Raw genomic sequence first — 23,671 nt, 5'->3', positions numbered from 1 at the left:
CTTTGTTTGACTTGTTATCATGGTGATATTGACCTTATAACATAGGTTAGGAAATGTACCACCCCCCTCTGTTTTCTGGAAGAATTTGTGGAGTACTGATATTATTTCTTTAAACTTTTGATAAAAGTCAACACTGAAACCATCCTGGCCTGGGTGTTTACTTGTACTTGTGGGAGGGAGCTCTATTACTAGCTTACTAGCTCAGTTTCTATTTAGGTCTTACAAGGTCAGACTTTCCATTTCTTCTTGAGTCAGTTTTGGTAATTTGTGACTTTCTAGGAATTTGTTCCACCTGAGTTGTCAAATTTGTTGGCATAGGGTGGAAATGTCTTAAGTAAAATCTCCCACCCGTTTCTCTCTGTCTCTCCCTCCCATCTCTCCCATCCATAAATGTGCATAGGTGTATATGTGTGTTTAGTAATGCAAATAAGTTTTTTATGACCCCGAGCAAGTCAGATGTTGAAAATATTTAGTTTGTCTTAGCATGTGTTATATTTCTCAATTTTAAAATACTGCTTTTGTAATTATTAATATTGCTTTTGATAATGTTATTAACAGTTAGACTTACAATCCTCATTTGTGGCTTCCGTGTGGGTAAGATGAAGCCTTTAGGCTCTCGCTGGTACCTAAAGCACTCATCTCTAATAAATTTCATCTCTACCTCAGCGAGAAAAAGTAAGGCATGTGGAGATGAGTGCCGCAAAGGTCTGATTCTTACCTAAATAGTTTCATGTCCTGCCTACCCGTAGACCTCTCCATTCTACACCCGTGTCTGCATTTCCTAAGCTGCTTCTTCATGCTTACGGTTTTCTCCATAATCCCAGATTGTGCCACTTTTAAACTCTAGGCATCGAGAAGTAGCAGATGTAATTTATTATAATGTACACGGTTGACAACTCCCAGCCTTTTCAGGTGCCTTGGAAGAGGAGTACTGTGCTTGTTGATTCCCACAGTGTTGAGATGCAGCAAAAGTGAGCTCAAAATTCATGATCTATCTGTCCAGGGCAAAAAAATACAAGCGTTTAGTATTATGTCATGATAGAATTCCTATCTTCTTAAAATGAATTCTTGCTATTCTTTAAATTCAGGGTTGTAGGTACTTAGTCCTTTAAGAAGAGCAAAGTTCAAACACAAGATGGTTTTCTCTGTCCCTGCCTGAACTGCAAGAGATGTTTCTAATTTATTGTTCAGTCACTCGTACTAATTTCAGATTGTTTACTAGTCATGGGTGTGCCTTTTCATGCTTCTCCATTCTAAAAGGTAATGGAGTGTTTTGTGATTGCTCACTTAGTTCTTTGAAAGTGACTTGTTTTCTGTAAAATTAACCATGTGAAAATTAACTTATTTTGGACTCAGTCATATGCACTGAAGATAATTCATTTTAGGCTTATTTTAATTTAGGGCTAGCTGGCTGTGGTGTTAGTATTAGGGAGTGGTTTGGTTGGGGAGAACTTATAAACATTTTGGTGAGTGGTGTTGCCTTGCCTGTATTAAACCCAGAGCTAGATGTTGGGGGCCTTGGGAATTTTTCTTTAAAGGTGAAGAAGGCGGGGTTTTACCCAGTAGAGTTAGATCACAGTAGATTAGATCACAGTATTAGATGTGTGAGTACAAAAAGCAAATGAAAGAGAACATTCCAGATAGCAAGAGGGTGGAAAACTAGATGGCTGCTGGCAGAAAACCTTTTCATATACTTGTAGAAAACAACTGAAGTACGTACTAATTTAGTTTAGTGCAGTCTAGTTTTTCCATCCATTTACTTTTTATCTGTATGCGTCTTCATTTTTAAAGTCGATTTCTTGTAGACGACATCTAGTTGGGTCATGCTTTTTTGACCTACTCTGACAGTCTTAATTGCTGCAATTAGACCTTTGACATTCAAAGGGATTATCGATACAGTTGGATCAATATCTCCGATATTTGTTTCTGTTTTCTATTTGTTGCCTTTGTTCTTTGTTCCTGTGTTGTCTTCCACTCTTTTTCTGTCATTTTTAACTGATGCAGGCTCACTTTCAAATAAGGTTATACCACTTGACATGTACTGTGAGTACCTTACAATAATAAAATCCCAGTTCCTTTCTTCTGTCCCTTGTTTCAGTGCTGTCACTCATTTCACTTACATATGAGCATACCCAGCATTGCACATATCTAAGCATAAGCGTTCACTGAATGCATTGTCGCTGTTATTATTTTGAACAGGCTGTTATCAACTGAGAATAGAAATGAAAGTTTTTGTTACCTTCACCTATTCCTTTTTTGATGCTCTTCCTTTCTTTATATAGATCAGTTTCTGACCTATATTATTTTTTACTTCTCTCCAAAGAACTTATTTTTACTCTTCTCCAAAGAACTTTTTTTTTTTTTTTTTTTTTAAAGATTTCTTGCAAGGTAGATCTGCTGGCAGCCAATTCCCTCAGTGTTTGTTTGCCTGAGAAAGTCTATTTCTCCTTTGCTCTTGTGAAGCACAATTTTGCAGGATATGGAGTTCTAGAGTTGTGGGTTTTCTTCTCTCAGAACTTTACTTGTTTTACTCCACTCTGTTCTTGCCTGTGTGCTTTTTGAGGCGGAGTGAGATGTAATTATCTCTGTTCCTTTTTAGGTAAGGTGTTTCCCCCCACTCTGGCTTCTTTCAGTGTTTCCCCCCCTTTATCTTTGATTTTCTATAACTTGAAGATGATATGTGGAGGTGTAGTTTTGGGGGCATTTATCCTGTTTAGTGTTTGCCAAGTTCCTGGATCCGTGGCTTGGTGTCTGACGTTAATTTGGAGAAATTCTTGGTGGTGGTTGTTCCTGATATTTTTTCTGTTTCTTTTTCTTCTCCTTCTGATCTTCCCATTATGTGTATGTTACACCTTTTGTAATTGTCCTCAGATAATTTGATTCTGGTTTTCTGAGTCTTTATTCTCTTTACTTTTAGGTGTTTGGGGATTCTGTTGATACTTCCTCTAGCCCAGAGATTCTTCCCTCATCTGTGCCTCGTCTACTAACAAGCCCATCAAAGAATTCTTCATTTTGGTCACAGCGTTTTTTATTGCTAACATCTCTTTTTGGTTCTTAGGATTTCCATCTCTGCTTGCGTTGCCCATCTGTTCGTGGATGCTGCCTACTTTATCTGTTAGAGCCCATGGCAGATGCATTGTAGTTGTTTTAAATTCCCATTCTGGGGAAAAAAAAATTCCCAGTCTGGTAACTTTAGTATCCCTGCCTTGTATGTCTCTGATGCCTACTCTTTCTCTTTACATTGTGTTGTTTGACTTTTTGTATGTCTTGTAATTTTTTCTTGAGAGCTGGGTATGATGTGCTAGGTAAACAGGACTGCTATAAATAGGCTTTTGGTAATGTTGTGAGCTGTTGGGGGAGGGGAGTGTTCTGTAGTCCTGTGGTTGGGGCTCTTTTAGTGATCTCCAACTTCACAAGGGCTTCTCAGTTTTTTTTCTCCCCTTTTTGGTGGGACAGGATGGTTTGAATAAGCTGGAGTTGTATATTTCTCTTTCCTAGGTCAGTCGGTCTCTGATAACCCGGCATATTATGCTCTGGTTAACCAGTTTCCCCAGAGGTCAGGCCTGCTTAAGAACAGAGTGCTCTGGCCTATTTCAAAATTGTTTCTTTTCCCTTTACTTAATTAAGCCTGAGAACATTTTTCCCTCATATTTATTGTGGAACCTGGTTGGCCTCTCAGAGATCGAAGATTTGTGGGGGTTCCCCTCTGACTGGGTCCTCTTCCAGTTTTAACTCTGGAGGCTATCCACTCTGCGTTAATTGCAATTTGCCAGTTACCATTCAGGTTTCCTTATACTTGTCATCCATATCTGGATGGCTTTTTTAGGAGATTGGTTCTGTTTCTCTGTTGACTTACTGTTTTCCCCTAAGTACCTTTGTTAGTGACCAGGTTCCTAAAATATCTTTAAATTATTTTCAGAATTCTGTGTATGCCATTCTTTCTTCTGAAGCATGTTCCTTGCTGTTCCCACACTCTGTAGGACTGCCACTGACTTAACTTGATTTTCACCTCTTGGCCCATTTCTCCCCAGTCTCAGGACAGGGAAGAAAGAATTGTTTCCGAAATGGAATAAAAAACAGCCATGTGTGGCTCCTTACCCTTCTCTATTCTTATAAACCTTCTCTCTTTTCTTTCCTTAAAGAGTCCTTTAGAACAAGAAAACTTGATATAACTGAGTCTGAAAATAAGTCTCACATGGCTGCAAGGGCACTTATTCTAGAGTCGAGTTCTGTAACATTCTAGCCATGATCATCTTGGGTTTTGTATCTTTGGGTGAGCATTTCACCTTAGTCATCTGGTACATACATGGTAGTTTAAAACTCCTTGTCAAAAATAACAGTGAGAATTCAGTGGAAAGTGTGTATGAAACACTTCTAGCGTAGTGCCTAGCATCGGACAGATGCTCAGTAAATGTTTCACAGATTGTAACATCAAGCCTTTCCTTTTGGTCCTGTTACTTTCTGTGGGATCCAGTCCTTTGAAGCCGAGCCCTGGAATTCTGTGGGGAAATCCAAGCTGGTTATCTTTTTGTAGCTGCCATTAAACTCCAGAGCAGACATTCGTTAACATCTCGTGAAGATGTTAATGGACAGTTCACGCTGCGTGACTTTTCTCACGGATCCTGAGTTGTTTTTCCTCTGTGTTCTTTGTGACTTTTATGGTGTTTCTTACCTACTTTGCCTTTTGGTTTAAAAGGAGTGAGGTAAAATGACACACAAAAAGGGCTTTTTTTTTTTTACCCATCTTTTTTTATAGTGTAGTCTAAAGTTAAGAAACAACCGGTAAGAATATTGAAAAATATATACTCATAATTATTTATTTATTTATTTATTTATTTATTTATTTATTTATTTATTTATTTTCTATTATTTTACTCCTAATAATTTATTAGTCTGCTTTACATTTTGATAAGCCTTTGGTCTTTATTTTATCTCTAGGGCTTCACAGTTATTATTCCCGAGTTGCCAGTTCAGACCACAGTATCAGCGGCAGGAGAGTTGTCGCTGTCGCAGTCATTTCAGCCTGTGCCCCACTGGAAGGTGCTAAGAGCTGCCCGTTCCGGATGCAGAACTTGAAAACCTTCCATTGCGAAGCATATGTCCTTTTTTCCGACTCCTTGTGTCTCCTCCTCGGCCTGGGGTGCCTTAGTGATTTTCAGATTTCTGTTTAGTGGCAAAACCATTCTTTGAAAGCTTTTTGGGAGGCTCTTTATATAAAACAGACCAGTCTGGGTACTCTGGTTTGTTTTCTTTTTTCCTTTTCCTTTTTAGAGGAAGGGTTTCCGGTGGGAGTGGGATCATTCCACTGATGGCAGGAGTCTCCCCAGAGCTCAGAGCAGAAAACCACGGAGGTCTCTGTGCGTTGTGTTTTCGGATTTCTGGTGCTCGGGTGCTGGTTCACAGGGCAGGCACTTCCCTGGTCGTTTTACTTACGAGGGGCTGCACTGTCTGTCGTTAGCAGTGCCCTGTCGGTGGACAAAAGCGTCCCCCTCTCAGTCTTTGTACTGAGTAGAAATTTCTTTCTACTTTGGTGAGTTGGCCTTATAAAAACTGTGGCATGAATGGAATTGAATCTTAACATGAAAGCGACAGAATTGAAGCAAAATCAGAAATGATGCAGGCTTTCATGTGTGGGATGCTTTTTCCTCTCATAAACAAAATTCCTTAAGAGCGAGTCTTGAGTTCTCCTGTTCTGTAACCAACAGGAGGACTCACAAATGGCAGTGGAAGATACATCTCTGCTGCTCCAGGCGCTGAAGCCAAGTACCGCAGCGCGAGCAGTGCCTCCAGTCTCTTCAGCCCCAGCAGCACCCTGTTTTCTTCCTCCCGGTTGCGATATGGAATGTCTGATGTCATGCCCTCTGGCAGGAGCAGGCTTCTGGAAGATTTTCGAAATAACCGGTACCCCAATTTACAACTGCGGGAGATTGCCGGGCATATAATGGAGTTTTCCCAAGACCAGCATGGGTCCAGGTGAGGACTTGGCTTTGGCACTTAAGGTAACTGAAATCTTAATGCCTTAAATTCCGTGCCTCAGATAAGGTAGACGCTAGTAAATTGCCATAAAGCAATCGAAAGTTTGCCTTTTTGTGTGCTTCCCATTATGTATTTCAGAGGGATGTAGATGTGAGAATCACTAGATATCCAGGTGATTGAAAAGAGCCGTTTAGTAATCTGGATCACATGCTGAAAACAAACCTTTTTACCTTATTGTGGTGTTCCGAATTCATGGGAACCTCACAGGTGATCTGTAATTTAAGGAACAGAAACACTAACACAAAGATATATGCATGCTTTTGCTACTGTTTGTTTTTTTAAGTTTATATATTTTGAGAGGAAGTGCATGGGGGAGGGGCAGAGCGAGAGGGAGAGAAAGAATCCTAAGCAGGCTCTGAGCTGTGAGGGTGGAGCCCGATGCAGGGCTTGAACTCATGAACCATGAGATCGTGACCTGAATTGAAATCAAGAGCTGGACACTTGGCGTCCCCACACTTTTGCAATTTTAATCACTATTAAGAGTCTAGTTCTTAAAGAGACATTATTCACATATAAGTTTGGATTTCTCCTGCTCAGGAGTAAGATAGCTCCACCATTTTTCTTTGTTGTTCCGCTCTGTAGACGTGAGAGAGTCTGCATAGAGGTGAGAGGGAAGAAGGAAGCTGCCGTATAAAACACAGAGTTTACTTCTCCCTGTTTGGCTGTTCCAGTGGGCTTCACAGAAAGGGACCACCCTGGTCCTGGGGAAAAAGCCTAATTATGGTGACATCATCCATCCTTCCTTCCCGTTTGTCTCCATGTCTCTTTCTTGCTCTCTGTGCCCACTGAAACAGCTTCTAAAGAATCCACCTCCTCTTTGAGTTCTGCCATCTTGCGACTGGGCGATTTCTTGTATTTGGATCCTATAGACCAGGTTGAGAGACAACATGGTTTTTCTTACATAGTCACCTGAACCTGAAAAATGAAAACTGAGTAGCTACTACTTCAGAAGACATATGCAGGCATAAATAACAACTCTTCCGTGTCATGACTGACTACTGCTTTGTATTAGCATGAGTTTAAAGAAGACAGTAAGGGCTATAAGCTCTCAGTTTATTGATGTGGGACTCGTTTCTAAAAGAAAAAGTCAGGTAGGGTTCTCCCTGTGTTCTGTCCACCTTCAACCCCCTCTCTTTTCCTGACCCCCTCCTTGTTTCAGTTTATTTTGAGAGGGAGAGAGCGAGGGGCAGAGGAAGGGGTGGGGGGGAGAGAGAGAATCCCAAGCAGGCTCCCCCCACTGTCAACAAGGAGCACGATGTTGGGCCTCGAACCCAAAAACCGTGAGATCATGACCTGAGCCGAAATCAAGAGTCGGACACTTAACCAGCTGAGCCACCCAGGCGCCCTTCAAGTAATTCATTTAAATGACACTTGTGTGTGTGTGCCCATGTATGCACACACACACAGTTTCAGAACCGATACATTATATAAATTGAGCTAATCCTTATTTCCCCAAGTCTTCCTGAGATGCTAGGATTGCCATTTCTTTTGTACTTCAGATTCATTCAGCTAAAACTAGAGCGAGCCACACCAGCTGAACGCCAGCTTGTCTTCAATGAAATCCTCCAGGCCGCTTACCAGCTAATGGTGGATGTGTTCGGAAATTACGTCATTCAGAAGTTCTTTGAAGTAAGCCTTTGTTCCTTCTATCCTTTGACGTTAGAGAATCTCCAGAGCATTTTGATTTTCATTAGCTGTTTTTAGAATGGCAATCCCATTCCAGTCCTCAAAATGAAGCGTGTGTGGTCTTTTTGAAGAGCTTTTAAATGTTTCTCCATTTAAACGATACGGCAGCAATATATCATTTAAATACCCAAACAGATGTGCCAGTCTGTTTTACAAATGTGTTTGGAGAACTGCTGTCCCCATTTAGAAACTAGCACGTTACTTCTGATTGTTATAATCATTTCGCTAAACGTGTCATTTTTAGAGGAAATAATCTTTGTAAGATATTTTAGTAGGATCATGATAAAGTGTTCTAAAAGATGAAAAAAATTAGTTTATTTAATTTTGAAAGACAGAGAACAAGAACATGAGCAGGGGAGGGGCAGAGAGAGAGGGAGAGAGAGAATCCCAAGCAGGCTCCACGTTGTTGGCACGGAACCCGATGTGGGGCTCGAACCCACGAATCGTGAGATCCATGACCTGAGCTGAAATCAGGAGTTGGACACTTAACTGACTGAGCCATTCACGTGCTCCAAAAATGAATTTTTGTTTTTAGAATTCCTAGAGAGTTATCTTTGAATGTCGACTGTAGTGTTTTTTTATTTTAAACTATAGTTCTAAAGATTATTAAACGCTTCTTTTTAGCTGATCCTTCAGCTTTGGTTTCTTATTTACTTCTATTGTTGTGAATAACATCCACTCTTGTTACCGTTGTTTTTGGAAAGGATTAAATTAAGAGTTTTGGATTAAAGTCTGTTTCCACCACTAAACTGGTGTCAGAAAGGCAGGTACACTGATATCAACAATTCCAAGTCCTAAATCCAGAAGGGAATGAAACATTGAGAAGAGTCTGGTACAGAGAAAAATGCCGGAAGTGGACATTACCTTCCCCAATCAAAAGAAATTTGTAAATTTTATGCATCTTGTTTTATGCAGTTTGTATGAAGATTAAAAAAAATGGCTCATAGCCTTTGTCTTCCCAACTTTTCTCATAAAGACTTAAGTTTTTTTGTTAGTGATTCGTTAGCGATACACTAAGGAATCAACTTAAAATGACTTACCTTATTGATTTTAGAACAGCTTTCACTCTGTGACCCTTTTGTCACAGATCTAAAAATGTAGAGCTCTCCACCTCTAGAGGTTAATATGCAGGTAGAGGTGGCCGAATGAACAGTGGATTATAGCTGTATGACTTGGGACGAGCCAGAGAATGTCCTGGCTCAGACAACGTCGCTGGTCCGTAGTTCCCTTGTGTGGGGAATGAGTGGGTTTGGGAAGCTGATTATATATAAAGTCTCCTTCACTCACATGATTATGCCATTCAGATGAAAATAAAAGGCCAGCAAATGGGAGATCATTCTAGGAAGAGTTTTGGCACTTGTGCAGCCTGACCTCTTGCTTCAACTAATGCGCCCCCAGACTCCGTTGCCTTGTGTAAATAGAACATTTCAATTCTTAGAGTGATGTAGAACCCTACTTCAAAACAGGATGTCCCTATGTTAAGTTTCCAGTAGATGAAAGAGGAACTTTCTAATCCACGGGCCTTGGACACCTGAGTGCCATAGCTTCGCTCCAAGAAGTGCTTGAGTCTTTCCCATACACTGTCGAAAGTTCCAATAAACAATGTTTCCCACGTGTATTACTATTTTTAGAGTAAATAGGTATAAATGCTCTTATAATTAATAGGAGTATAAATTCACTTAATAGTGGATTAATGGCAGCTTTGAGGAATTCCATATTTGTTTAGCGGTTATTAGTAGTGAAACTGCTGTTGTTGGGTATGTGAGAAGCTTTTCAACATTAAAGAGGGTTCCTTGCAGTCAGAGGCTGAGAACTCTTGCCTTGAAGAAACAAAGATTTTTTTTTTGAACAAAAAGGTTTAGTTCATTAATCCTAGTGACAGAGCTAAAAGAGGTTATGCCAGTGGTTGATACAGAATAATGGATGCTTTGCCTTCTCTGGTTTCTTCCCTTCTACCTAAGTAATGGTGTTCACCCACACATTATGTCTAGTTTGGCAGCCTTGAACAGAAGCTGGCGTTGGCAGAACGCATTCGAGGCCACGTCCTGTCATTGGCACTGCAGATGTATGGCTGCCGTGTTATCCAGAAAGCTCTTGAATTTATTCCCTCAGACCAGCAGGTAATTGTAAGTTTCCCCTTTAACTTTTCTCTTGGTGTTCGATGTTTCTCCGTGGCACGTGTGGTAGTGAATCCTGTACATTTGTCAGTCTTTAGTTTTCTTTTACGGTTTCCTTTGGTGCTTGTGGCTGCCTTCCTGTGCATGGCAAGCATGAGCTGTGTGATTAATTTTGTAAATTTATAGTAGATCAAGTGTGTTTTGTTAATAAGGCTGTTGGTTTCAAACACTCTTTTCATCAACCAGGCTTCAGTAGGTGTAATTTTACAAGAGACAGTTTTGTTTGATAAGAATTAAAGCCAGTAAAATACTAGTAAGTTGTTGTTGTGTTCAACTTGAACTAACCACTCCGGCCAATCAAACTTGGATTATCCAGCCCACCTTCCATTTTCCTTCACTTCTTATTCATTCATTCCACCACCTTTTACTGAGCGAGTGCCTGGCCTGGCACACTGACCTGGTGCCCGCTCTGTGCCAGGCGCCAGCGCGGGGAGGACGAAGACTGGTCCCTGCCCCCAGAGCGCAGCGTGGGGAAGAGCCGTGGAAAGCTGGGCCGGGGGGGCATGCGAGAGCACGTGCCCGAGGCTTGGCGGGAGGGCAAGTCCAGGCTAGGGAGGAGCGAGGAGAAAAGGGACGGAAATCTGAAATGTCAAGGTGCCGTGTGGGGGGGAGCGACGCCGAAAGCCCCAGAAGCAGCCCGTGCGTGGCTGGAGGAACAGTCGCAGGGCAGGCCCAGCCAGCAGGTGAGCCGCGGCTGTGTTTGTGCTGGGCGGTGCCGCGAGCCCCGGGGTGCGTCTGATGCGAACCCTCAGCCTTTGGGCTCTGAACTCCCTCTGCCCTATCTGAGGGGAAGGTGCTGGCCTCGGTCTGGCAGTGATGAGCCACTTGCCCTCGCTGAGAACAAAGTTCGGTAATGAGAATCTTTGTTAAGGACTCAAGTTCTGAGCCAGGCGAGGCGCCCACCGCCTCCAGTTCGCAACAGGACGCAACACGACGGGGCATCGCGGTGGTGTTGGCGATGGCGGTCGAAGGCTGGGGGCGTCCGGAGTCCTTCAAGTTGGCAGGCTCAGGGAGAGGTGTGTTGAGACGCTGGTGAAGGCAGAGGGGATGTTGGGGACACACGGGCAGGGTTGGGGTTCGCTCAGAGCTCTGTCCGGAGACGTAGCGGTGGTAAAGTGGTGTGTATGTCGGGAATTAGAAGCAGGGACTCAGCTACTACTTTTTTTCTTCTAATGATCAGAATCATTATCAGTTTCAGTCTTCCCTGGGATTTTCATGGATGAAAACTTCATGAGTGAATCTTTCTTCTTAAATTTTCTCGTTTCTTTGGAACATGGAAGTTTCTTACTCTTTGACTATAATTCTCACTAGCTCAGAGAAAGAAGGAGTATTATAGTTTCCCAGGAATGTCCCCCATCTTTGCCCTCTCTCAGGATTGTGATAAACTGTTGATTGATATCTATCTATCTGTCTATCTATCTATTTAATTTTTTGAGAGAGAGCATGAGTGGGTTGGGGAGAGGGACAGGGAGAGAGAAAAAGACTCTTAAGCAGATTTCACGCTCAGCACAGAGCCCCAACACAGGGCTCCATCTCACGACCATAAGATCATGACAGCGGAAATCAAGAGTCGGATGCTCAACCAACTGAGCCACCCAAGTGCCCCTAAATTGTTGATTTTGTCTCCATCTTTTCAGAGTTTACTGTTTGTTTTTTTTTCTGATTGGATGGCTACACTGTAGTTGCTTTTCACTCTCCCCTTGAGTTCTTTCTACTCTATATTTCTTTTTTTTTTTCTGGTCTGGTTTCTTTGTGTACCTTGTGGACCTGGTAGGACTCTTCCTGGTATGGATAGTTTACTGTTATTTGGATGCAAGTTTATTATTTTACATGAAATTAACTTCTCTCCAGTGGAGTTTTTATGGGCTCCAGAAAATATACAAGGAAGCCATCTCCCCTTTATTTTGATTAAAAGTGTTCCTTGTCTTTGTATATAGCTATCATTCTCCATTTACCATTCCCATAATTATATTTCCAGAAGAAATTTGTTTTCCCCGACATTTGATTAATTGCTTTAGGAAACTTTCCTCAGTCTATTGCCTTTGGCTGGTTTGGTCCCTGGCATTGCAATCTTGGATTCCCCTCCCCCCCCCCCCAGTATAAATGGGATAACTCTTAGCTGCTTTGACATATTGAGCAACTCAGAGATTTGAGACCTTGTATTCACAAACATCACCATTTTGACTGGTTTGTAGTTCCCACTATAAATACATGTTCAGCACAGGGGAGTGAGTAGACAGAGATTGGATAGAGCAAGGAGATTGGGCAGCACATACTAGGGCCCAGCCATGGTGCAGGTATTCAGCATCAAGAAAGGGATCCAGTGAAAATCTCAACACCTTTTTCTTGTCGCTTCCACTCATTCCCTACACATGTGCACGCATGCTTGCTCCCACGCTCACAACCCCGGTGTCTTCTCCTGTACTTCCGGAGTTTCTCATACACACACACACACACACACACACACACACACACACACACACACACGTCACGCACTCACGTAACTCAATGTCTGGTCTTCTGTATTCTCTGAGAGTGCTCTCCCTGCTGTCCTTCAGTCCTTGGCCCTGTGGAAAGATCATGTTGGGAGTTACAGACCTATAACCAGAATTCTGGTACTTAATCCCTCTCAGAGTCCCCTCCTTCTTAGGTGTGGGCAGAGGGTGTGCGCAGTATCACATGTAACTGACACAGGTAATTACTGACCCACATTGTTTTACCACATAGGCGCCAGATTGCTTGGGTTTGAATCTTGGCAGTGTAGGTCTGTGATTTTAACAAGTCAAATAATTTGTGCTCTGGTTTCCTCATCTGTAATAGTGTCCAGTACACAGGATTATTAGGAGGATTCACTGGGTCAAAGAGTGTTAAGCACTTAAGAGATATGTCTAGCATACTGTAAGCTATAGATTGATTCTTCTTCTTATTATTAATTTTTTTAATGTTTATTTGTTTTTGAGGGAGAGCAGGGAGAGGGACAGAGAGCGAGGGAGACACAGAATCCAAAGCAGGCTCTAGGCTCTGAGCTGTCAGCACAGAGCCTGACGCAGGATTTGAACCCAGGAACCACGAGGTCATGACCTGAGCTGAAGTCATACGCTTAACGGACTGAGCCACCCAGGGCCCCTGCTCTTCTCATTATTAATAATAGGTACCTTACAGGGTTGTCATGTTAAGAATGTAATAAATTAGATGTGAAGTTCTCGACGACAGTGTGCTTTGTACACGTTCTTTTCTAGAGATGTCTACGTTTTTATAAAGTCTCTGAGGCCTTTTGCGAGTTAGAGAACTTTTTTGAAGACAGGCTCCTATTACAGGAAGTTTGCTAACATGCAAAAACTGCGGCCTTCACTTGGTGCCGGTGTGCTGTCACAGTGCCACAGCTGTGCTGTCCCGCTGCTTCGTCACAGACTCTCTGCCTGGTGCTTTGTGTTTCGCAGGGAGACTGTTGATTGTCCAGGAGTTTGCTTGCTGTGATTCTGGTGGTGCTTTCTTTCCTTGTCTCCTCTAATAGAACGAGATGGTTCGGGAGCTAGACGGCCACGTCCTGAAGTGTGTGAAAGACCAGAATGGTAATCACGTGGTTCAGAAATGCATTGAATGCGTGCAGCCCCAGTCTTTGCAGTTCATCATCGATGCGTTTAAGGGGCAGGTAAGTGACTTACGAAAGAAGCGAAGGAAACAAGTTGATGGGTGTTTCCATTGTGAGCAGAGAACAGGGTAGCATTTGTGGGGTGTCCCTAAGTGGCCACCCCACCAGAGATAGCTTCTAGTTTCTCCTGTTTACCTGTGTGTCATAAGAGCCCCTATGATCTTAGCACCAGCTTCCAGGCAGATGGTTTTTTGTTTTCTTTTTTTTATACTGTGATTTTTCCAGAATTGCCCCTTGATTGGCTGTTGTCATTCATTTCTTTTTCCTGAAGCATCATCCTCACACTCTCCTAAGCTACGCGGAACAAAGAGAGTAAAACCCATCTCCTTCTTGGGTCTGTGAAATTGGTTTTTTGTTTTTGTCTTTAAAGGGAAAAAAATGGTAAATACCAAGTAGGTTTTCAGGTGCAGTCATGTGTACTGCTGAGCCTAGATTGAAGTGGGATTTTAGAGTTGTTAGGTTTTGCGGTTTGCTCAATTATAGCAGCGGTAAGGAGATTGCAGGCTTTAACTCAGGGGGTTGTTTGGATTTTCTGAGTTAATGAAAAAAGATCTGTTTAACATTTTACACTTATTGAAATTGACAGCAAAGAACGTAAAAGTAGATTAAGCTACCAAATGGGAGAGAATATTTTCAAGATGAAACTGTCAAAGAATTAATAACTGGAATATATAAAGAATTCCTGTAATCAAAAGAGTGCAGTACAAATTAGTGTGAAAACGGGCCAAAGGCATTAACAGACAAAAGAAACACAAATTGCCGGTCCATCTATGAAAACATAATTCTGTTAGTCAGGAAAACGCAAAATAAGGACACAGAGGATAGGCATTGTTTGCCCATCAGTCGCGGTGTCCTGGCAGGAATGTGGGACCTGATCACCGGTGGTGGGAATAGATATTAGCACAGCCATTAGGAAAATACTTTTGTATCACCGTCAAGGTTCAACATTTGTATTTCCTATGCTGGCATTTGTAGCCTAGGTGTGTAGCTGGGGGAATGTCTACATGTGGATACTATGAGACATATTTAGACATGTTGAAAGCAGCATTATTCTTCTAGAAAAGACTAAAGAATCTAGATGTCTATCAATCAGCAGAGGGTTGGACAGAAATTAAAATAACAAACTCAAATACTTGCCCAGCAGAAGCTTCACAGTATAATAAGTAAATACCTGAAACATAATGTTGAGTGAAATTCATTTGTTACAGACTGTGAGTTTTTAACCTTTTTTATAGAATCAAGCAGAACTGTGCTTTATACTGTTGAGGTACACAGTTGTGCATATACAGCTACGTCTAAAAAACCCACATAAAAAGCCCTTAGTGCATTGACACTTGGTCACCATCTACGAAGTGTGAGCTGTTGTTTCTGTGCTTATTATTCCTGTGATTATTCCTGGTAACAGAGCGGGGGGCAGAGAGGGGGTGCGGGTTGCTCCAGGTCATTCACACTATTCACACTAGGAAGGACAGAATCGAGACTGAGTGATCTGGAGCCGAAGCCCAGGTGCCTGTCTTCTTCCCGACGCAACAAAAGAGGAAGCTTTTCTTGCTCATTGCTGGAAAAACACCCTAATTACATGTAGAAGATTGCAGCGTTGGTTAGGTGAAAGCATTTATGATCCTAGCCCTTTCTTTTTCTGTTTTTAACCCTGTCTTTTGACACTATGGACTCTTAATTAAGTGTTTTTTATGACCTCGACTAATTCTCTGTTCCTTTCTAGGCTTCTTAGAGAAGTCCTTTTCAGCTCTGAATTTATGTACATTTGTGAATCCCTAGAATAGGTAAATGGGTTTACACACACACACACATGCGCGCACGCACACACGCACACATATACACCCTACTATTTGTAGAGAGAACTCAAATGTGTCCTATGTATAATTGGGGCTTTTGAGTCAAGACTGGGACGTAGTACCCCGGCTCTGTCAGTTACTATCTGTATGGCTGCAAGCACATTATGTAAACTTCTAGAAGCTTCAGTTATCTCATTTGTAAGGTAAGAATAATTCTCACTCTCTCTGTCAGAGTCTTTGCAAAGATTAACAGAATAATGTGTATGTGAACAACACTGAAGCGTTGAAAGTGGCAACTGTCTTTTTTGGCTTTATTTGCTCGTCTGCCCTAGGTATTTGCTTTGTCCACGCATCCTTACGGCTGCCGAGTGATTCAGAGGATCCTGGAGCACTGTCTCCCTGACCAGACTCTCCCCATTTTAGAGGAGCTTCACCAGCACACAGAGCAGCTTGTACAGGTAGTGGAGTTGCCGGTAGAGTAACTGCAAACACCTGTGGGCTCGTGCAGGCCCACGGCTTGTGTGTTTGTTTTCTCAGCACAGGTATCCGTTCCAGAAGAGTTCGTGTTCACGTGTTTAAAATGTCCACTGAAGCTTTGGGGCAGGTTTTCATTTATACCATCCTGGTTTGTGTTTTGTGAATATGGGTGATGAAGAGAGCCCCGGCCTAGGCGTTGAAGGGCGCTGCCTGCCGGCCGCGTGTCGTGGACCGGCTCGCGGTGCCACCTTAGGCGGGTCGTTTAATCTCTGTGGGTCTTAACTTCATCATTTCAAATGAACTGAGTGGATCAGGGGACTTCTTTTTTGCTTTGATGCTTTCTTTTGCTTCTGCCACTAAACATTTCTCCCACATCGCAGTAACCAGTAGAACACTTTCTACAAGTCGGATTATTGTGCTGAAGCAGCATTTTTGTTGGTGTTTGTGGCTTGTTTTGGTGTCAGATATTAAATACTCACTGTAGAAAAAAATGGTAGGGGCGCCTGTGGTTAAGCATCTCTTGATCTTAGCTCAGTTCTGGATCTGAAGGTCGAGAGTTCAAGCCCTGCACTGGGCTCCATGCTGGGCGTGAAGCCTACTTAAAAAACGAAAAGAGGAAACATTGGAGGTGCAGGAAGTAGCAGTGAAACTAAAGAAAGCATCCATAATCCTGCCACACGGAAGCAAGCACATTTGGTCTTGGCACTTTTTCTTAGAAGTATTATTTGTACACTTAAATTTTTGCCTCTTGCAAATCTTTTTGCCACTGAAATTCCTTACTTACACACATTTATTCTCTTAAAAGTATCTTTACCTGTAGATGAGTGAGTACATCCATTGTATGTTTGTGATGTTGTTTAATTAGGTATTGTCTGTTTTGTTGGACATAAGCATTGTTTCCCATTTTTCTTACGAGATAAATTTCTGTTTGAGAGAAAAATAGCTCTTTATTCCTACCTACACAGCCTCCCTCCCCCCCCCCCCCTTCCTTTTTTAAACAAGAAGAGGCCTACTTTTTGGCGTCTAGTACTTTTGAAGAACCAAACTAGGACCCTTGGGCATAAATATAGAGGAATATTCCATTGTCTGGTAATAGTTCCTGTTTTGTAATGATAGAGAAAAATCGTCACTCCCTATCCATTTTAAAAATTCTGAAGTGCTCGTTGGTATTCAGGCCGGCCGTCATGGTGCTACAGGAAGGTAGGCAGGTGTTGATTAGATGTAAGGATTTAGGTAACCCACAGAACTAATTTTTACATCAATTCTGTTTCTGTTGTTTCTCCAACAGGATCAGTATGGAAACTATGTAATCCAGCATGTATTGGAGCATGGTCGTCCTGAGGATAAAAGTAAAATTGTAGCAGAAATCCGAGGCAATGTACTTGTATTGAGTCAGCACAAATTCGCAAGGTACGAGCTTGGCATTCATACCAGACTCTGTTTTCCAGAAGGAATTATTACATTGTATTTCAAGTCGAGGGAGAAAGAATGAATTTTCATTCTCTTCTTTCAAAAATGTTTTTCTCAAGCTATATACAGCTTAAAACGTCAAATGGTTCTACTATCATAGAGTAGAAAACAAAGCAGGTCCCTTAGTGGCTCCTCCCGCCCCCAGTCACCCACTTTGAAATACGGGGATTATGTTTCTGAAGAGCTTAAATCTTGTACTTTGGTGAACTGGGCATTTTGTTAGCTTACTTGTTCTTGTTCTTCACTCCGTTTCCTCTCTGGTGCCAGAATTCAGACGTAGTTATCATGTTGACGTATAGGCATTAGTACTCTTAGAGTCTCTTTTCCGGTCTTCATGTTGTGGCAGATCAAGAATAAAACGCACTAGTTACTCCCAGGTTGTGAAAGATGTTTTAGGTGACTTACAATCAGCAGTGGTTGGAGAAGAAATTGGTGGCCCTTCCAAGGGATTAGTGGTATGGTCTTCTGAGTGGAATGGGTGTACAAATATAGTCATTTGTAGTTTGGGAATATTTTTCTCTGACTCTTAGGATAAATTCCAAAGCAGTTGTGATTCTACAACCTTGTTTTTAAATTGTTCATCTCTTAAGTTTTTAAATTTTATGAGATGGCAGCATGGAAAATAGAGAAAAGGAATAAACGCGCTCCTAGATCCAGTGTCTTAGCAGCCTAACCATATCAGGGTCTCTCAGACCTTGTATTGCCTTTTTATTTTTTTTACTTTTTTATTTTATTTTATTTTATTTTTTATTTTTTGGACATTTGCCGGGACCAGGGAAGCAGGGGAAGAATCTCTCAGAACTCTTCCTGGGGTCACTGTCTCCTCTTGTTTTTCAGTGCATTTAATATCTCACTCTTAAGTATAAGTGTTAATGCTACAATAGACTTGTGGTCTGGTAATGACTGAAAAGCTACTTTGGGCTCAATCCTCCCACAGATAACAGACAACTGTAAATTGTGGACAAAACGCCAAAAATTTTGCTGAAGGCATTAGGCGTTACAGTGTGGCCAAGAGCAGGTGGTTACCAGAAGGGGTTGGGGAAGGGGAGGCTTATTGATACTGGGAAGGAGGTAATTGCACTGGGGAAATTCCCGCCTGCCCCTTTAGATTTTTCTTTTTTTCTTTTTTTCTTTTGAGGGAGGGAGGGGGAGAGACAGAGAGCATGTGCAAGAGAGAGAGAATTCCAAGCAGGCTTCACACTGTCAGTGTGGAGCCAGATGTGGAGGGAAAACCCATGAATCATGAGATCGGACCATGAGATCGTAGCCCGAGCTAAAATCAAGAGTCGGATGCTTAACCAAGGGAACCACCCAGGCACTCCAGAGTTTTCTTTTTGTATCGAGTTGTATCGAGATATAATTGACAGCACTGTGTAAGTTTGAGGTATGCAGCATGTCGGTTTGATGTATTTCTGTATTACAGTATGATTACCACAGCAGCATCAGCTAACACCTTTATCATGTCATACATACAATTGTCCTTTCTTTCTTTCTTTCTTTCTTTCATTCATTCATTCATTCATTCATTCATTCATTCATTTTTTAAAAGTTTATTTGAGAGCGAGCAGATGCGTGCACACACAGGCCCTGGGGAGGGACAGAGAGAGAATCCTAAGTAGGTTCCGTGTAGCACAGAACCCAGCTTAGGGCTCATACTCCCAAACTGTGAGATCATAACGTGAGCCCAAATTCAGTCAGACGCTTAACTGAGCCACCCAGGTGCCCCAATTACCATTTCTTTTTTTGTGTTAAGAACACCATTCAGATCTAGTCTCTTAGCAACTTAGCATTTTTATAGTGCAGTGTTGTTGACTATAATCAGGAAATTTCCCAGTTTTTAAAAAAAAATTTTTACATTTATTTATTTTTGAGAGACAGAGCACACGTGGGGGAGGGGCAGAGAGAGAGAAGGAGACACAGAACCCGAAGCAGGCTTCAGGCTCTGGCTGTCAGCACAGAGCCTGACGTGGGGCTGGAACTCACAGACCTTGAGATCATGACCTGAGCCGAAGTCTGACGCCTAACCAACTGAGCCACCCAGGCACCCCAAGGGAATTTCCCAGTTTTAATGGCTTGTAGCCTATAGGTGCTTCTCATTCTGCTCCATGCTGGGCTTCTAAAGTTGGGATCAGAAATCTCCAGTGTTCCCATAAGGCAGAGTTTGGGACAACCGTGGCAATGAGAGTGACAAAGTGACAGGGGAGAAATCCTGGAAAGGAAGAGAACCAGGGACGGGGAGGCTCGCATTTAAACTTCCCAAATACCTGGTTGACTCCTGAATCACGTTGGTTTGCATGGGCTGAACCTGAGGCAGCCCAGCTAAGGATGGAAGTGCTGCACTGGGATCCCTGCGGCCTGGGACAGGCTTGCAGTTTGAGCTCAGCCAAGTTAACTACACTGAAAAAAGGAACAGATGTCACCTTCTTGGAAGAACATAACAGAACTGTTTCTACGGTGTATCATTCATTATGTCTAGAAAACAGGAAAATGTGCTGTTGGCCATAATCAAGAAAAAAAAAATAGGAGAATGGAAAACTGCAGCCTGTTCCACACCACCCTGACATTAGAGTTAGCAGAGAATGATTATAAAGCAGCTATTTCAGTTATAGTCAAAGATGTAAAGGAAGATATGGTTGTAATGAATGGAAAGATATGCTAGTAGAGAATTGGAAGCTTTACTATGAAAAGAACAAAATGGAAATTCTAGAATAGGAAAATAAATCATCTGAAATAGAATTCACTGTGTGGCTTTAGTATCAGCAGATTAGAGAGAACAGAAGAAAGAGCTGATATACTTGGAAATAGATCAATAGAAACAAAACAATAAAATAGATGAGTGACTTTCTGACGTTTTTGGCGGTGACCCAGAATAAAAAGTAACATTTTCATTGACTTTGCATGCACAGGCACATGCATACACGTGTAACTGAACAACTGTGTTGTCCATGATTAATTCTGTTTCATTAAAAAGCAGCAGCAGCTGGTCCCAAATCACTAAGTTGATCTCCCTGCCCACAAATGGGCTGGGAGCTCCAGTTTTAGAAACACTAGAATAAGCTTAAAAGACTGAGCACCATCGGTCATGCATGAGGGTAGAAGCCTTTGGCCAAGTGGGATCCCATGGTGGTAGCTGATTGACCTGCTTGCTTCCTTGGAAGACAGGTCACTGTTGAGGCTTGAGTGCTGTATCCAGATGAGTGAGTGTCCTGTCCCCAATCCAGTTAGGAAGTTCTGTTCTGACGCGGACTGATTTGTTATGGAACGAGGCCTGGAGTGGACAAAGGTACATACAGTCTAGCCGAGCGGTCCTGACAGGTGATGAATTCTTTGCCTGAACATTTGGAGATCATGACTGGCTTTGTGCTCTCTGAACCAGCTCAGTAATATCTTAACTCCCTTTTCTGCTGAGGAGAAGCCAGTGGTTATTAGGAGATTCACTTCCACGGTGCCACACCTTAAGCTCACACTAGAATAGAACTGTATGTTAGTTGTATGTTTAGTGCTATGGGAGGAAGGTGGGAAGAGAAGGTTTTCTATGGTGTGGTGTCAGAAGGAGAGGCTCTTGTCTTAATTAGAGTTGATCGGTTAGCTCACCAGACTTGATCTACACTGCATATCTTAAGAAATGTCCAGTAGGTTGGTAGTTCTTGACAGTTTAGCTTGAGAATTTGCTTTTCTAAATAAAAGCATATATATAAGCTCTGTGTTCAAAATGATAGAACACTGGGAGCTCCTTGGAGCAGCACCCTCTTACGGTGTAAAAACTTGTGGAGTAGGGGATTATTCTGGTGATAGTTACTTAACTACTGAGATATCCACAGGTCTGGCCTCTGGAAGGAGTAAGACACAGAGTACCTGCTCTAAGGTGCCTCGTGAAGTCAGTATATATGTCCTTTTTCAGTCCCTGAAGGCAAAAGTAAGACAAATGAAGAATGTTTAACAGAGCCATTCACCCATATGGTAGGTTGCCCTAGAAAGTAATGCTTCCAAATTATTAGAAATTCCCAAGCAGAGGCTAAATGGCCATCTTTCAGGATTGTCACAGAAGAGCTTTCTTTATTTTTTTTAAGTATACTTTGTGTGTATGTATGTATTTTTTGAGGGGGGGCACAAGTGAGCGAGGGGCAGAGAGAGGCACAGAAAGAGAGAGAAGCGGGGCTCACCCAGAGCAAGGCTCATGTTCACCCAAAGTGGGGCTTTAAACTCGCGAACCATGAGAGAGTGATCTGTGCTGAAGTCAAATGCTTAACAGCTGAGCCACCAAGGTGTCCAGGGGCTTTCTACATTAGCTAGGTCTGGTCATTTAAGTCCCTACTCTCTCTGAGTGTTCTGTGACCCAGAGCAGCCCTTGCCCCAGTCATGGACCCTTTACAAAGCCTTCAACTGCCCACCGGCCCACCAGACGTCCTCTCTGCCAGGTATTGGCTCCAGCAATCCACGTTCAGATGGTGTGTGTTCTTTGACATCACCCAACTTCCTCAGACCCACAGACCCACAAGATGCAGAGTAGTGCTGATTTTTAGAAACAAACATTAATGAGTGAATCAGTCCCTCCTTGATGAGAAATACCCATTGGCACAGCTGTATGTACTTTAATCACCCTCTCTGGCCCCTCTGGATTTAGTGTAGCCACGTTCCTGTTTTCCTTTCCCAAGATGATGTATTTCTGAAGTGTTTAGAAATGCTGACAGACCTGTAAGGTGGTTCTTGTCCCTAGACTCTTAAGAGGCAACCTGAGGTCATTGAGTGAGTGCTTTGGTTCCTCCTCGTACACTCCTGACTCAAGTCTGCAAGGCCTCTCTCTCAAGTGCCATGCTCTGTGGTAGGCACTAGAAATACAGGCAGTAAGTAAGGCTTGTTCCTGACCTTAGTACACTCAGAAGAGGAGGGAATTCATTGATTTTGGTTATGTGTTGAAATTATAATCATTAACAAGTTCAGCTTTTAGCCAGTCATGTGAGCCTTTATGTAAGTCCCCTCACTCACCTGGGCGCATTACCCTCACCCTGTTAGCGGGTTAGGGCTCGTATTCGCCCGACACCTGGTCCCAGCCATGGGTCACCTTGGAAGCCACAGATGACTGCAAGGTGGAGGCTCATAGAGTCAGGCAGTTGATGAATTCATCTTCCAAAAATGTCAGGCTCTCTTCTGCTGCTGACGGTGAGGTCGGGGCAGAGGCCGGACAAGCACAGCCTCACAAGGTTTGTTCTAAGGGTTGTCCCTGGATTTGTCTTATTATAGCAATGTTGTGGAGAAGTGCGTCACTCATGCGTCCCGTACGGAGCGTGCTGTGCTTATCGATGAGGTATGCACCATGAATGACGGTCCCCACAGTGCCTTATACACCATGATGAAGGACCAGTATGCCAACTATGTGGTCCAGAAGATGATCGATGTGGCAGAGCCAGCACAGCGGAAGATCGTCATGCATAAGGTAGGCCAGGCTGGACAGGTCACACTCAGAGAAAGCGTGCAAGGCCCGCACTAATTCACGTTTCCGAAATGCGGATGAAGGTGGGCATCTGGCTTCTTTTAGTGCAGTTTGTCACTGGACCGTGTCTCAATATGTTTCTGTTTTCCTTTTATCTAGAGTGGCCATTGTCTCCGTGGTTCATAGTTCACTGGTGTGAAAGAGTCTTAAACTCCATCTTTGTGAGGGTTTTCCCTCCCTGATCCTCAGGCCGTGTGTCTCGTCCTCTGCTCCCACTGCCCCCCCCCACCCCCCCGCCCCCAAGCTTCTCAGTCCCACAGATCAACCTGATTGTCTTACTGCCTTTTCTCCTTCTTCCCTTTTGTTCATCCCACCACCTTTTACTGAGCGAGTGCCTGGCCTGGCACACTGACCTGGTGCCCGCTCTGTGCCAGGCGCCAGCGCGGGGAGGACGAAGACTGGTCCCTGCCCCCAGAGCGCAGCGTGGGGAAGAGCCGTGGAAAGCTGGGTCGGGGGGGCATGCGAGAGCACGTGCCCGAGGCTTGGCGGGAGGGCAAGTCCAGGCTAGGGAGGAGCGAGGAGAAAAGGGACGGAAATCTGAAATGTCAAGGTGCCGTGTGGGGGGGAGCGACGCCGAAAGCCCCAGAAGCAGCCCGTGCGTGGCTGGAGGAACAGTCGCAGGGCAGGCCCAGCCAGCAGGTGAGCCGCGGCTGTGTTTGTGCTGGGCGGTGCCGCGAGCCCCGGGGTGCGTCTGATGCGAACCCTCAGCCTTTGGGCTCTGAACTCCCTCTGCCCTATCTGAGGGGAAGGTGCTGGCCTCGGTCTGGCAGTGATGAGCCACTTGCCCTCGCTGAGAACAAAGTTCGGTAATGAGAATCTTTGTTAAGGACTCAAGTTCTGAGCCAGGCGAGGCGCCCACCGCCTCCAGTTCGCAACAGGACGCAAC

The 23,671-nt window shown here is 43.3% G+C and overlaps 1 protein-coding gene and 2 non-coding genes across 25 annotated transcripts in view; all 3 read left to right on the top strand.

Annotated features, from left to right (window-relative positions):
• PUM1 (pumilio RNA binding family member 1) overlaps nt 1-23,671 on the top strand; it is a 132,936-nt gene that overhangs the window by 105,241 nt on the left and 4,024 nt on the right. For 19 of the 23 annotated variants that reach the window (XM_045035436.1, XM_045035437.1, XM_045035434.1 and 16 more), the window contains 7 exons: nt 5,706-5,973; nt 7,536-7,665; nt 9,714-9,848; nt 13,414-13,551; nt 15,680-15,805; nt 17,113-17,234; nt 22,536-22,728. In XM_045035436.1, the coding sequence (XP_044891371.1) occupies nt 5,706-5,973; nt 7,536-7,665; nt 9,714-9,848; nt 13,414-13,551; nt 15,680-15,805; nt 17,113-17,234; nt 22,536-22,728 (1,112 nt within the window). The remainder of the gene's footprint in view (nt 1-5,705; nt 5,974-7,535; nt 7,666-9,713; nt 9,849-13,413; nt 13,552-15,679; nt 15,806-17,112; nt 17,235-22,535; nt 22,729-23,671) is intronic. The other 4 variants (XM_045035435.1, XM_019836549.3, XM_045035431.1 and 1 more) reach the window with 1 other exon arrangement.
• On the top strand, nt 10,706-10,790 carry LOC111562140. Its single transcript, XR_002745184.1, has one exon. It is a non-coding gene; the product is annotated as a small nucleolar RNA SNORD103/SNORD85 (small nucleolar RNA).
• LOC111562139 lies at nt 23,548-23,632 on the top strand. The gene has a single exon (XR_002745183.1). It is a non-coding gene; the product is annotated as a small nucleolar RNA SNORD103/SNORD85 (small nucleolar RNA).

The sequence above is a fragment of the Felis catus genome, chromosome C1 (assembly GCF_018350175.1).
Source record: "Felis catus isolate Fca126 chromosome C1, F.catus_Fca126_mat1.0, whole genome shotgun sequence".
Classification (NCBI taxonomy): Eukaryota; Metazoa; Chordata; class Mammalia; order Carnivora; family Felidae; genus Felis; species Felis catus.
The sequence above is the reverse complement of the archived record's forward strand: the minus strand, read 5'-3'. Positions and strand labels throughout refer to the sequence as shown.